Source organism: Moschus berezovskii, chromosome 11 (assembly GCF_049115385.1).
Source record: "Moschus berezovskii isolate FMDL1 chromosome 11, NW_MosBer_1.0, whole genome shotgun sequence".
NCBI classification, from domain to species: Eukaryota; Metazoa; Chordata; class Mammalia; order Artiodactyla; family Moschidae; genus Moschus; species Moschus berezovskii.
In genome coordinates this window covers 58,885,757-58,901,310 of record NC_142470.1, presented here as the reverse complement: position 1 = coordinate 58,901,310, position 15,554 = coordinate 58,885,757, and the positions used below count along the sequence as shown (strand labels likewise).

Genomic DNA, 15,554 nt, shown 5'->3' with positions numbered 1-15,554 from the left:
AGGTTCGTCAATACCATTTTTCTAGGTTTCATATATATTCATTATGACCCAGCAACCCCAATCCTGGGCATATACCCTGAGAAAACCGCAATTCTAAAAGATATATGTACTCCAGTGTTCATCTCAATACTGTTTACAATAGCCAGGACATGGAAGCAACCTAGATGTCCATCAACAGATGAACAGATAAAGAAGATGTGGTGGATATATACAGGGGAATATTGCTCAGTCATAAAAAATGAATTTGAGTCAGGTGTAGCGAGGTGGATGAACCTATAGCCTGTTACATAGAGTGAAGTAAGTCAGAAAGAGAAAAACAAATATCATACAGTAGAGGAGGTTTGAAATAAACACAAATCTGTGGGATATTGTGATGTAGGTGATTACTTCCTTCTCTTTCCCACCCAGCCCTGTTCAAAGGCTCTCTGTGTTCCTTCCCAGCTTCTTCTTCCATCACATTCTCCTTGTCATTTGTGTCAGTTTCTTATCATGTGCTCAACCCTGAAAAATGTAATTAGTAGACGTTTACTTGTAGAGCAGATTCAGCAGATTGCCCATGTAAAAATCACTTCCCCCAAACTCGGATGTAGAGTAGGGGTCTACAGTTGGTGGAGAATGGAGAAAAGACAGTTATGCTTATGTCTGGGGAGACCCAGTTGTATTTGCAAAGGGAAGCTATGAGTCTAAGGTAGTGATGTGAGAGTTTCGGGGAAAGAGAGGGTAGAGCTTTGAAAGGATTTGGAAAAGGACTTTGAATACTGATATTGGTGCTCCATGGGCTTCCGGTGGATGGTGGAATGGAGTATGTGGACAGTGAGTTGGGTCAAGGGACTGAGCTGGGTTTTCTAGGCCCAGGGAGAAGCACTTTAGGAGCATTTCTGGGAGAAAGATATAGCACACGGGGCTGAGTGTTTGAGAAGTACCATCCTCATAAAGTCAAGGAGTTCTGCAGACATAGGTTGGCAGGGAGACAGGAGAACCAAAAGGGAATGATTCCTGTTTCAGAGAAGGACCACCTGCTTATGTAACACAGAATTGTAGTGAAGTGTCTCGCTGCTTCTACAGCTGGTACCTGGAGGGTCCCTGTCCACCTTAGTACAATAGTTGCTGGCAAAGCAGTGAATCCCAGGGAGTATCTTTGGAAAGGAAATTCTGCTGTTTTATCTTCAGATATCAGAATTTACAAAGCACAGTGAATTCCAAGATCATTCTGTTTGAGATACGATCATTTTATGCTTTTGTGCTTAAGCTGAAAGAAAAGAGAACTTGGAATTGCTAAATTCTGAATTCATCAGGCCAGCTTGACCACATGAGGCTTATAGAAGCCTTCTCCCAGGCCCTTTCCTCCACCCCATCTTCTCTGCTTCTGCACCTAAAGGAAAGATTACTGCTGTCTCCTCAGCTCAGACATAGAGCATCAGTGGGGTGTATTTATCAGAGTGGCTCAGTGCGGGCCGCCTGGCCACTCAGCCATGTGTGTAAATTGTATTCTGATGGTAATTCTGTAGGGCCATCCTTTTCCAGGTCCCTCTCCAGCCGGAGTCTCCTGAGTCTTGATACCATCTTGGCCAGTCACCATCAGCCCCTCTGACCACTGGGGAAGCCCGTGAGCCCAGGCCTCCAGCCAGGCACCTTACAGCTAACCTGAAGGATGCTCCAGACAGTCTGAAACTTGCTTCAGAAAATAACTGCTCACTGGTTCTTTCTTGTCTTGCTAAAGTAGTGAGGGACGCCTGCTTTCTGCTGAAATTGGTTTCAGACTAGAAATTTTTCTGCCTTTTAGGAGCTTTTCTTTTCCTCTCTAAATGTCTTAACAGAGAAAATACTCTTCTCTCCCTAAAATAATGTCCTCTATTTTTGAAACAGATGTGTACTTAAAAAAAAAAAAAACAGTAAAATTCAGTCTGGCTGAGGGGTAGATCAGTGGTTTCCATAGCAACAAGGGACCACTCCAGCCAGCTGTTGAAGAATGATGACTCACCAGTGGGTTCAAATCTGGCTTCAGTGTTCAAACCACCTGGGAAGCTTTGTTTCTCATTTTTAAATAGATTCTCAGATGTGCTGAATCAGAATTTCAGGCCATGGGCCCTTGCATCTCTATTTTTAACAAGTTCCCCAGATGATTTTCAAACAGCCAGCTCATTATGGGTCACTGCCTGATGCCCCATGCAGAGCCATAAACCACAGGTGATTAGGGTTAAAACAGTTAACTTCTTTAACATTCCTGGGGTGCAGATTTAGCCCCTTAGAAGCATTAACCTTGAGAACAAGAAAGCTGAGTCCAGAACAACCTTGTCAATGACCCCAGAGGAATAGTCAAAGCAATTTTTGGGGGGTGGGGAAAGACACCATGTCAAGTCCCGGTGGCTAGGGTGACCATATGATATAATATTCAGACAGGACACATCTGAGAGTGAAAGGATGCTCTAATTATTATGCTAGGACAACAGGTATAAACTAGGTCTGTTCCAAGCAAACTGGAATTTATGGTCGCAGTGCTCGTGGCCCCATTTTACATCTCCTGGACCCTGCCTGTCTCCTTCCAGAAAACACCCTCAACTGACAAATCAGTTCCCACTCTAAATACCTATTGCATTTAGCTCAACAGATGCAGAAGACGGGGTGAGGTGCCTGAGAGCCTCTCTCTGAGTTCAGACAGATTGAAGAGAGCCTGGGACCAGGTGACCAGATGAGGAGGGCACTTCTTCCTCATCTGATCTTTTTTCCATAGCTTTGATGCTTCTCCAAGAGGAACTGCAGAGCTTAACTGGAAGAATGAAAGGTCTTTTACCTACACTTTTAGTTCATTCTTTTTCCTTGTAAGCCCTTTTTCCTTTGAGCCCTGAGCTCTTTCTCAAAAAAAAAAAAAAAAAAGAATGTTTGCAGGGTTTTTGCAAATAATCATGAAGTGTGAAGAAAGTTTGTAAACCATTTGTTCAGTTGCTCAGTCATGTCCAGCTCTTTGAGACCCCTTGGATTTCAGCACGCCCGGCTTCCCTGTCCAGTTTCCCGGAGTTTGCTCAAGCTCATTGAGTCAGTGATGCCATCCAACCATCTCATCCTCTGTTGCCTGCTTCTCCTCTTGCCCTCAATCTTTTCCAGCATCAGGGTCTTTTCCAGTGAGTCAGCTCTTCATATCAGGTGGCCAAAGTATTGGAGCTTCAGCATTCGTCCTTCCAATGAATATTCAGGGTTGATTTCCTTTAGAATTGACTGGTTTGATCTCCTTGCAGTCCAAGGGACTCTCAAGAGTCTTCTCCAGTGCCACAGTTTGAAAGCATCAATTCTTTGGACCTCACCCTTCGTCGTGGTCCAACTCTCACATCCGTACATGACTATTGGAAAAACCTTAGCTTTGACGATATGGACCTTTGTCAGCAAAGTGACGTCTTTGCTTTTTTATATGCTGTCTAGGTTTGTCATAGCTTTTCTTCCAAGAAGCAAGTGTCTTTTAATTTCATGGCTATAGTCACTGTCAGGAGTGATTTTGGAACCCAAGAAAATAGAGCCTGTCACTGTATGAATTTAAGTTGCTATTGATGTTTTATCTTAGAACTAGAAAATCTAAAATAAAAATATTGCACGTTGGAAATGTCTCTCCAGACCTAGTAACCCCAACACATCCCCCAGTTTTCCCCAAAGTCTAGTCCTTGTCCCTGGGAAGTAGCGGTACATCTTTGCTTTCAGTGACAGCTGCTCTGTCTCCTTCCTGGGAACACACTTCGCTAGTGCCTTCTTTCTTCGTGTCCCTAGTCTCCTGGTTGGTTCTGAACTTAGATGTTAGCTATTAATATTTCCCAGTCAGTAATTCCACCTGGAGGGAATATTGAGCCCACATCTTTTTAAGACTAGAATTGGAAAGCTTTCTTTTTAAAAATAATTCTCTAGAAATTCATTGGGTTTCCCTGGTATGCTGGGACAGCAAAGAATCTGCCTGCACTGTGGGAGACCTGGGTTTGATCCCTGGATCAGGAAGATCCCCTGGAAAAGGGAATGGAGAAATTAATTAGTAAAGCAAAATACATTCTCACATGAGGAGAAACCATAGTGAGAAAAAAACAATTGCGTAAGAGTTTTAGTGACTCTCTCTGGCTCTGCCCTGTGTCTATCCACACGAACTGTACTCTTTTCCTCCTAATAAACACTTTTCACTTAAAAAAAAAGAAAGAAATTTAAGACTGTGAGATATCCAGGCCCCCTCATTCCCCTTGACATTTGAACTATATCCTCCGTCTCTTCCACCTGCCCGGTTCTCTGGCCTGGTAAACCAATCTTGTGTTTTACTTGTCTCATAACTTGGAAAATAATGCCATTTTACTTCCCCTGGAGATCCTTTCCTAGAACAGTTCCAGCGGTGCCAATGTTATTAGAGTTAGCTGTTCAAGACAGCTACCCTCAGTAAAGCTGGCACTCTGCGCGTGAGGGGTGCTTCTGCCCCAGATTGCCTGTGGGTTCTTCCCTCCCTAGAATCGGATATTTCCTGTTAGTTTGTGAGCTCCTGGTGATGAGTGGCTCTGGTTTCTTTTCCCTTGTTCCTCATTTAGGAAGAAACCAACTAAAAACCAAACTGCCATCTTGTTTGTTGTTTTATACTCATTAAACCTCGTTAATTGATCTGAAGAATAAACTTTTTGAGGCCTCCAATCCTCTGTCCAAAATGGTAGCCACTTGCCACATGTGGCGGCTTTAAATTATTCAAAATTAAGTAAGTTTTAATATTCATTTCCTCAGTCTTTACTAACCCCCTTTTAAGTCCTCAGCAGCCAGTGTGGCTTGTGACTGACCCAGGTATAGGATGTTCCACCATCACAGAAAGTTCTCTTGGACAGCACTGCACCAGGACCTCTGTTATGCCTCCTGGGTTCTCCTTTGCCTTACTTCCATCTTCTTGCCTACAGTGCTCTGCTTTAACCAAGGCCTCTCCCTCCCTCACCTGCCCAGCACTTTGGGCCTTTATATATGAGGTGTACCAGGAAAACAGGGGGATGGAGACTCAGCCTACAGCACTGCCCACAGTGGAACTTCTGCTTCTTCACCTTCTCCCCTGGTCCAGTCCTGCTTTCACACTTTGCTGACTTATCAGGCAAAGCTCAGGCACTTTCCCTGCAATTATGGTCAGCGGCCACCAGAGTGGCCAAGCCTTGGTTATGGCCCTACTATCCAAATAGCTAGGCACAGTCATAGGGAGATAAATTACAGTGTCTTCCCACTCATTGAAAAAAAAAAAATCCCCTTCTTTTTTGCTTTAAAAATAAACTCTATGGAACAATTCACCATAATTTTTTTAAAAAAGTTGTCTGCCTCCGATCCTTATTTTTTATCCATCATTGCTTTATCTGAAAATCTTGCTTGAATAAAGTTCAAATGACCACAGAACTTTATTTTTGGAACCAGAAGCTAATTCTGGAAAGTTCATGAGCCTAATGTATTTGAGATTTCTGACCAGACTGGAGTTTTTTCCCTTTCTTTTTTTCCTAGCAAAATCCCGAACGATAAAAAAAAAAAAAAACAACTACCTGTTTACAATCTGTCAGATTAATTACAGTTAATCAGATTTAATTATAATTAACCGATTTAATTAATTATATCTATTAAATATTGATTTTCTTTTTATAACATCTCCCTATATCCACTCATGCTTGGAAGGCATGCTTTCCAAGGAAGAAGAAAAGACTGCTGGCCCCTCGAGGTTCCCATGTCTCCCTTGTGTGGCTTCACACCCTCGTGTCTGCTGAACCCAGGGACTCCAGGAAGCTTTGTGCTTGTCCCTTCACCCCTCAGACGACATTTCTCAGCCTCTGTGCTCACTTACGTCAGGTTAGCCCTCTTTCTGTTTCAGCCAAGGACTGTGTGACATAAAATTACTGTTTAGAATTCACTATGGCAACCGTTTAAACACCAAGATTATCTAAACCGTATGGACAACCCACTGAAAAAATTTGGAAGTATTCCCTGCCCTCTAGTCTCCCCAACAAATCAGCCTCCCCTGGAGCTTGTTTCCAAAACAAGCTGAAACAGAACCAAGCAAACCTTGTTCACTGTGGTTCTACCACGCTCGCCTTTGTTACCCAACGCCCTTTCTCTCCAGATTTCTATTTGGAATCCACTCCTGATGGATTAAACAAGCAAGAGACTCAGCCTCACAAGTCAGTGGAAGGGCCGGCACTCAGGAAGAGTTACTGATCTGACGTCACTTGCCCCACCTCTGTTCCAAGCTGGCCTGTAGGGATGATGATGCTGGATGCACCAAGGGTCGCAGTGGAAGAACAGATGCCCGTGTGCCTGCCTGGCCTCTGAGGACCACTCTGAGTGTGGTTGTACCTAGGAGGTCTGAGAAACCACTTTTAGGATCACCATGAGTGGCTGTGGCGATGGCACCACAGCCTCCGTGGAGGAGGATGGCCGTCTCCTCCTTCTTGACGCTTGTCTCTACCATCTCCCTCACCTGCTCAGCCCTTTGAGGCCTTTGTATATAAGGTTCACCAGGAAAACAGGGGTATAGAGACTCAACTTACAGCACTGCCCATGATGGAACTTTTGTTTCTTCATCTTCTCCCCTGGTCCAGGCCTGCTTTCACACTTTGCTGACTTGCCAGCCAAAGCTCAGGCAATTTGCCTGCAGTTATGATCAGTGACCATATGTCTCTCCCTGCCCCCTCCCCTGCCTCCCTTGTGTTGGGATTCTCCAGGACCCCAGCTTGCTGCTTTAACCCCCAGGGCCACCTCATCCTTTCCTTCACCTTCAGCTGTCACCTGATGCTCCTGGCTCCCAAGCGAGCTCCTCTCCCAGGTCTCAAGTCCAGCATTACTGGTTCTCTGAACATCTCCCTGTTTCCTGATACCATTAGTAACAGGTACCTAACTCCAAATCTACCCCTCCTCTTGTGTCCCAACTTTCTGATGATAATGAAATCACCATCCTCTCGTCCCCAAGCTCTAAATCTTAGTCGTCTTTGATGCTTTTCCTTCCTCTAACTTACTCTTCAAGACCTGCCCATCTGACATCCCTTCCTTCCTTTCTTCCCACCTTCCTCCCTTCCTTCCCCTCTTCCCATCACCCTCCCTTCTAGCTTGGACTACTGCAGTAGCCACTCAAGTGTCACTGCCACTCTCCCTGTTTGAGGCCTGTGCATTCCTGTACTGATCCCTGCCTTCCTGCCTAGTTGCTCCTGGCTCTTGTACTGTACTTAGAGCGCCACCTCCTGTACTGGTCTAGCAATAGCAACTCCATATGGTGTTCCCTGGTGGCTCAGATGGTAAAGAACCTGCCTACAATGCGGGAGATCGAGGTTTGATCCCTGGGTTGGGAAGATCCCCTGGAGAAGGGAATGGCTGCCCATGCCAGTGTTCTTGCCTGGAGAATTCCATGGACAGAGGAGTCTGGTGGGCTACAGTTCATGGAGTTGCAAAGAGTCAGACATGACTGAGTGACTAACATGCTATTTCTAGAGTTTTCTCTTTCCTAACTCTTCTGATGCTGATTCTTCATCTGCCTCTGTTCCCAACTGTTTGAAATCCTATCCGCCCTTCAAAATCAAGAGCCGCATCCTCCGCAACTGCCTCCTCAGATTCCAGGTGAAACCAGTCTCTCACTTCACGGTCCCCCAGTGGCCCTCTTGCCGTCGTTTATAGCCATGTCTTGTCTGCATCCCTACTGCTGCTGCTGCTGCTAAGTCACTTCAGTCGTGTCCGACTCTGTGTGACCCCATAGACGGAAGCCCACCAGGCTCCCCTGTCCCTGGGATTCTCCAGGCAAGAACACTGGAGTGGGTTGCCATTTCCTTCTCCAATGTGTGAAAGTGAACAGTGAAAGTGAAGTTGCTCAGTCGTGTCCGACCCTTAGCGACCCCATGGACTGCAGCCTACCAGGCTCCTCCATCCATGGGATTTTCTAGGCAAGAGTACTGGAGTGGCTTGCCATTGCCTTCTCCGGCATCCCTACTAGTTACACAGTAAATAGTAAAGGAATGAAGGACGGCTGTACCTGTTTTTAGCTGTCACAGCCAGAAGAGCAATGCTTAGTATCAAGTGTGGGCTTTGAAAATAAGCAGACTCAGGTTAGAAATCCCAGCTCCAAGACTTTGCTTGTGGTCCAGTGGTTAGGACTCCTTGCTTATTTCTGATACAGGGAGTGTGGGTTCGATCCCTGGTCAGGGGACTAATATCCCACATGCTGTGAGGCAAAAAAAAACCCAACAAACCTCAGTTCCTCCGCTTGCTATTGCATCTCTGTGAGCCTCAGTCTCTTCACTTGCGAAATGGGCATGATGATGGTTTCTGCTGCAAAATAGTCATGAGGTGATGTCCACAGAGACTTCTTAGGATGCAGAGCTCATGCAGAGGCTGCCTGTTGATCACTCCTCCTGTGTCCGTTTACACCCTGAGGTTGATCATGATCTTCACTCACTGATGAACCAAATAAAAGAAACAAGTCCGACGCTGGCATCACAACGTGATTTACAATCCCGTCTTTTCTCGGGGTGTGGTAGCGTGAGCACAGCTGGGCATTGCCTGTGCTCTATCCACCTTGCCTGTGCTGTGTGGCCCTGCGAGAGGCACTCCCCGACCCTGGGCTCAGGTCCCTCTTAACTCTGGGCTCGACTTCTGCCACCTGTTCAGCCTCAAGGCAGGCAGTGCCTAGGCAGTAGCTTCTGTGTAACACATGAGCCCCTGCCCCCACTCCCCCACCGAGAGAGAGAGAGAGAGAGAAGAATGTCACCCTGTGAGTGACTAGAACAGGAGCCTTAGATACCGCCGTCTGTAGCCCCTCACTGCACAGGGAAGGACACAGAGATCCTAGTGCCGAGCAGCTGCCAAGGACACACAGCTGTTAGATGCCTAGCTAGGCTGAGAGTGAGACTCTAGTTGCCAGTCGCTTGTTCCTGCATCACGCCACACACCCCCACAGCCCCCTCCCCTCCTCACACACCAGACCAATGCTTCCTTAACCATGTTCTGCTTGGATCTCACCCCCTGGCCAGGAGGACCCAGGGATAAGGGCCTGAGAGATGCCAGTCTGCCACTGAGAATTCTAGAACCAACCCTGGGTACTTTTAAGGTTGTCTGTCAGCTCTTCAGCAAGGCTTGGGCCACACTTAAATGCTAGGCAGTGGGTCACAAGTTACCTTAAGATACTAAAGATAGGGACTCTTCTGGTGGTCCAGTGGTTAAAAGTTCACCAGCCAATGCAGGGGACATGGGTTCAAATCCTTGGTCCAGGAGGATCCCACATACCGCAGGGCAACTCAGCCTGCATGCTGCCACTACTGAAGATTATGTGCATAGAGCCTGTGCTCTGCAACAAGAGGCCACCACAATAAGAAGCCTGAGTACCGCAACTTGAGAAAGCCTGACTAGCCACAACTAGAGAAAGCCCCAGGGCAGCAGTGACGACCCCGCCCCGCCAAAGATAAATGAATTAATTAAAAATTTTAAAAGATACTTAAGATAGATTCTCTAAAATCACTGTGTCCTAATTGGTTTTTCATTCACTAAGTCGTGTTCAACTCTGTGACGTCATGGACTGCAGCACACCAGGCTTTCCCTGTCCACTATCTCCCGGAGTTTGCTCAAACTCATGTCCATTGAGTCAATGATGCCATTCAACCACTTCATCCTCTGTTGCCCACTTCTCCTCCTTCCCTCAGTCTTCCCCAGCATCAGAGTCTTTTCCAATAAGCCGGCTCTTCCCATCAAGTGGCCAGCATATTAGAGCTTCAGCATCAGTCCTTCCAATGAATATTCTGGATTGATTTCCTTTAGGGTGGACTGGTTTGATCTCCTTGCTGTCCAAGGGACTTCAAGAGTCTTCTCCAACACCACAATGTCCTAATATGACATTGTAAATCAACAAAATAAAAAGAAAGAAAAAAGAAATTAGATCCTGGAACAGGGATCTGCCTCACACAAACCTCCCTCAGGGACCAGACAATGGTGGCCTTCTGCATGTGAGGGCTGGGACAGCTGGAGTCCTTTCTGGTGACCCCGAAAGCCCATCATCTGGGTGCTGGCCTGGCTCAGAGGACCAGGCCCAGCTCTGGTTTACAGGGACTCTGCTCATTCGTGCATTGTTGTCATCCTACACAATATCCCCATTTCCCGTCCCGCTCCTCACCTCCTCAGCAGCTACTGTGGGCACCTCAGATCCAGCCAGTGCTCCAAACCAGCCTTCCCTCACCAGTTAATGTTCATTTTTGCACTTCATCTCCCACTAAGGGCACTTCTAGTCCTTTTTTTTTTTTTAATGTGGACCATTTTTTAAAGGTTTTATTGAATTTGTTACAATATTTCTATATAATTTGCTACAAAATATTTCTATTTTGTTTCTGTTTTTTAGCCATGAGGTATGTGGGATCTTAGCTACCAGACCAGGGATGGAACCTGTACCCCCAGCTGTAGAAGCTTGGAGTCTTAACCATTGGACCACCAGGGATGTCCCACACTTCAGTCTTTCCTGCAGACATCCATGTGCCTGGCTCCAACTTGAGAAAGAAAGGCAGAGCACACACCAGGGGCCATTCTCCCTGTGGGCCACACAGTATATCTGGAATGTTCTTATGATTCTTAAGTGTTAGTCATTCAGTCATGTCTGACTCTTTGTGACCCCTTGGACTGTAGCCTACCAGGTTCCTCTGTCCATGGGGATTCTTCAGGCAAGAATACTGGAGTGGGTTGCCATTCCCTTCTCCAGGCGATCTTTCCAACCCAGGGATCAAATTCGTGTCTTCTACATTGCAGGCAGATTCTTTACCGTCTGAGCCACCATGGAAGTGACTCTAAAATCCCACTTTATTCACTTGGGTCACCACTCAGAAACCATCAGTGGCACTCTCATCAAAGTCCAGGTTTAGACAAAGTACAGTTTTTGCAGACTTACCTCCCGCTGCTCGCCATGCACCTGAGCCCCTTCCCTGATTGGTTCAATCTCAGTTTCCCAAATCCAGGTTTTCCTCTCTCATGCCTTGGCTCCGACCTCTCTCTCACCATCACCTTTCTGATGGTGCAGCCCTTGTCTCTAATTCAAGTTTGAACTCTTGGACAAAGCCTCTCTGGGTGTTCCTGCCAACACTGCTCTCTTTCTCTCTGCGCCTTGAACGTCTGCCATGTGTTTTTTGTCATCTGTCCTTTGCTGTCTTGTTTGCATTTGTGTCTTGATGCCTGGCCAGACTGTGAGGCCCTTAGAAGCAGGAAAGTGTTAATTGCTCAATTGTGTCTGACTTCTTGTGACCCCATGGACTGTAGCCTGCCAGGCTCCTCTGTCCATGGGATTCTCCAGGCAAGAGTAGTGGAAGCAGGAACCGTGTCATGATTCATACTCATCTGTTTTCCTCCACCGGGCTTCCCTCAGAGCTTCAGGAACACTATCAGCGTTGGTGGTGAATGAAGGAATATGAGTGAGTGAGAGTCTGAGGCAAGGGCAACAGAATGGTGCCCTTCAACCCATTTCATAGGCGTGGTGCCCATGGCTTTGTTTTCTTTTCCCCTTTATCAGGTGGCTCGACTTTTTCCTTTTGTCTCCTCTTTGGACCTCAGAGAAGGGCAGGTAACCCTGTTGAGAGGTGTGACTAACTTCGAACTGATCCAGTCGGGGAGAGAGGCCAGTAGCCACCTCTGCCTACCAGCCCATGGTCTGGATCCAAGCCCGGTGTCTCTCCTGCCGACACCCGTGTGTGTACATGTGCGTGAATCCCAGAGCCGGAGTCAGCCTCCTCCCAGAGCCTCTTATTGTGTTAACGTGGTGGCATCTAACATGCGATTAACTCATTTGTTTTTGTTTGTTTGTTTGTTTCATGCCTGGAGAGTGAATTGGGTTTGATGATTGATGCTACCGTTGATGCTATGGTGGGAAGGATTCTCTTTTGTTTGTTAACCCACTTCTGTGGCACAAACGGAGGCCCCAGCCTTCATCCAGCATGCTGAGAAGGAGCCTGCTTGGGCTTGGTGTGGAGCATGTGTAGCTGTAGAGGCTAACTGTGTCAGTGAGGTGGGTACCCCATGGGCATCTAGAAGGAAGCACTCACACTCTTTGAATCGCCAGTGGGAATTGTAGTTACTGCTGGTGGCTTTGTTATCAACTGACTAACTTCCTTCTTTATTCTCATTGTCATCAGTCACAGGCCTTAGATATGGTGTGAGGTAAGGTGCGCTAAACTTTATGCCCTGCTGGATCCCCCAGTGGGAGTCCTGGTGTCCCTTCCCCGCTGTGTCCCTCTGGAAAAGAGGACCTCCTCAAGGGCTTGCAGCCAGACTTAGTGACTGTGTTATATCGGGGCTGTGTGGGCCACAATGGCAGGTATTCTATTAGTGGTAAATTTTTCACTTAGAGTATCAGATTACTAGAGGTCTGGTAGGTTTTCCCAGGTACATGCTTGCTCCCCTGACTAAGAAAAGCATTAAAACATAGAGAATTTGGTGTGTTGGCTACATGGATTTCTTATTCCTTACAAATTAGGGGAAGAATTAGGAATTAAAGATCTCAGATTCCCAACACTGTAAATCAATTATACTCCAGTAAAAAATAATTATTAACACGACACGAATCCGCCCTGGGTGTACATGTTATGGCAAAACCAACCAATATATTAATGTAAGGTAATTTGCCTCCAATAAAATAAATTAAAAAAAATAAAAAAATAATTGAAAGAAAAAAATAGTTATTAAAAATCTTTTAAAATTAAAAAAAATTACAGTACATGTTAAGTATAAATACATATGTGAAAGTACTTGTAAGCACCTAAGGTTTATATCTTGAATCCATCTACAAAATTAGAAAAATGTAGTAATGAAATACAAATGGAGGGACTTCTCTGGTGGTCCAGTGGTTAAGAATCCTCCTTGTGATGCAGGGGACTTGGGTTCGATCCCTGATTGGATAACTAAGATCCCACAGGCCACAGGGCAACTAAGCCCATGCACCACAACTAGAGTTCGAGTGCTGCAGTGGAAGATCCAGAATGATACAAGTGAGATCAGACACAGTCAAATAAATAAATAAATTAAAAAAATACGAATGGAAAATAATACATCAATAAAATTGGAACACACACACAAAAATAAATATCTCAGATTAATAGAAAATTCAGTGACATGGTTTACCTCTTAAAGTTCAGTTTTCTGGGTTTTAGCCAGGAAAAAAAAATTAATCAGTAATAGATTTCCCTTCCTTGCCCCCAAAATACTTCTGTGGGATTTCTGGTATTTTAAAGAGTTGAGAGAGCCACTGGGCCACGTCGTATCGATGTGCCAGGAAAAAAGCAAGGTTGAGTCTGTTCAGACAAACAGCATATAAACCAGCAGCTGCAACAGGACTGGGAAGACCATGCTTATAGCACAGTGGGAAATAAAGAGCTCAATGTAGGACAGAATACAAATAGGAGATTCGTTTTCACGGAAGGCCCACTATGTCTCCCTTTCTGGTCCCATGGTACTGGGCCACGGGGAGGTTCTTCCAGGGGTGAGATGCTGAAGCCAGTGCAGACCTGTGGTGTGACAGTCCTGGGGCAGGTGCTCACTATGTGCCTGAAGAAGGCTGACCTTGGCTCCTGAAAGGGCTCCAGACTTCCCAGCTTTTCCTATGCTTCATATTCTAAACTTGGTGTTGGCTGGGAAGGAAATTGATACAAGAAATTAAAGACACACACACCAGAATTTTATTTACCTTTCCTCAGAATTACCTTGGGAGGCCCAACATTTATTCTAGAGATGTTCAAATTACTCTGGGAAGTCTTAGCATTGTGATCAGAGCCACATAATCAACTGTAGAGGAGAAGGCCATAGATTCTCGAAGTTAAAATTTTCCAGTTACAAATTCCAGAAGGGAATCTTACTCAACCCTTTAACTTCCCAGTGAGGTTGCAAGGCTGAGCAGGAACAAGTTGATGGGTTGGGGTCCCCCAAGCAGAGCTGAGACCAGGCTCTCAAGGCTGGAGAGTGAGTACATGGCAATTTCTGGAGAAACAACTTCTTCCTCCTCTTTTCTCATTTGTTTTAAACAATTCCATGTTGTTTTTTTGGTCTAGATGGTATCTGTCAGCATCATGCAAGCCTCTTATTCACAGATTGCAGTCCGCAGGGTGGTCATGGAAGAGTGCTGTGGGTGTTACTGGAAATGCAACCGTAATGATTTATTACGTTAAAGGTGGTACAAGTTCATTGTACACAATTCTAAAAGTACAAAAGAGGGCGTCAGGTGAAAAGTCAGTCTTACATCTCTGCCCCCGCCCTCCTCTGGCACTGTTTTCTTTTTTTTTTAAAGATTTATTTATTTTATTTTTTGGCTGAGGTGGGTCTTCATTGCTGTACTTGGGCTTTCTGTAGTTGCGGTGAGTGGGCGCTACTCTTCACTTGTAGCTTCTCTTCATTTGTTGTGTGTGGGCTCCTTATTGCCAAGCACAGGCTCTAGGCACGCAGACTTCAGTCATTGCAGGGCGTGGGCTCAGTAGCTGTGGCACACAGTCTAAGTTGCTCTGAGGCATGTGGGATCTTCCTGGACCAGGGATCGAACCAGTGTTCCTTGCATTGCAAGGAGGATTCTTAACCACTGAACCACTGGGGAACCCTGACACAGTTGTTTTAAAAGAAATCCTGTAATGGGACTTCCCTGTGGTTACGTGGTCCAGTGGTTAAGAGTCCACCTTCCAATGCAGAGAGCTCAAGTTCAGTTCTTTGTGGGGGGGGGACTAAGATCGCGTGTGCCACGGGGTAGCTGAGTCCCTGTGCCATGGCTAGAGAGAAGTTCGCGAGCTGCACCTAAGACCTGATGCAGCCAAAATATTAAATGAACAGTTTAAAAATCAGTAAGTAAAAGAAACCTTTCACAAATGTAATTATTTGGCCATTAACATGGTATAACTGGGGCTTCCCGGGTGGCTCATTCGGAAAGAATCTGCCCACAATGCAGGAGACCCGGGTTTGATCCCTGGAGAAGGGAATGGCAACCCACTCCAGTATTCTTGCCTAGAGAATCCCATGGACAGAGGAGCCTGGCGGACTACAGTCCATGGGGTTGCCAAGAGTCAGACACAACTTAGCAACTGACACACACACACCAAAGAACTCCTCTACTTCTACTTATTAAAGTGACTCTTTTGGAGTCTTTAGATTTTTTCTGTGTGTCACTTGTATACATGCAGTAAAGGGAAGCTACAGACACAATAAGTTGGTTGAGGTCTTTCTAAGATTCTTTTGAATCACTCATCAGTATCCATATATGATGAAGCCACATCACTTTTTGTGCTCTCCCGAAGGCTAGTGATGCAGATATTTTGTCTCTGAGGTTTTCATCCATGTTGCTGTTTCCCGTTCTGCCACTTTCTGCATCTTACCAGAAAGTGTCAGTGGAATGTGCTTTGAACAACCTGGGCTCATAATCCTTCTTCCGGTAGGTCTTGGTTTGTTAACAGTGAACAGTCTAGAGTTTCCTTTGTCTGGTCCTGCCTTCAGGAATAGCGACCGAGCGCATTCGTGTGTAAGCAGTGACAACAAGAATAAGGCAACAATCGTACGACTCACCCTAATCTCAGAGGTGGAAAAAATATGTCTTATAATTGATGAAC

General features: G+C 45.8%; 1 protein-coding gene across 6 annotated transcripts in view; it reads left to right on the top strand.

Annotated features, from left to right (window-relative positions):
- REEP1 (receptor accessory protein 1) overlaps positions 1-15,554 on the top strand; it is a 138,893-nt gene that overhangs the window by 100,292 nt on the left and 23,047 nt on the right. For 4 of the 6 annotated variants that reach the window (XM_088841351.1, XM_088841352.1, XM_088841349.1 and 1 more), the window contains exon 6: positions 11,492-11,677. The exons of the other annotated variants lie outside the window; for them this stretch is intronic. In XM_088841351.1, coding sequence (XP_088697477.1) covers positions 11,492-11,677 — 186 coding nt within the window. The remainder of the gene's footprint in view (positions 1-11,491; positions 11,678-15,554) is intronic. 6 annotated transcript variants of the gene reach the window in all.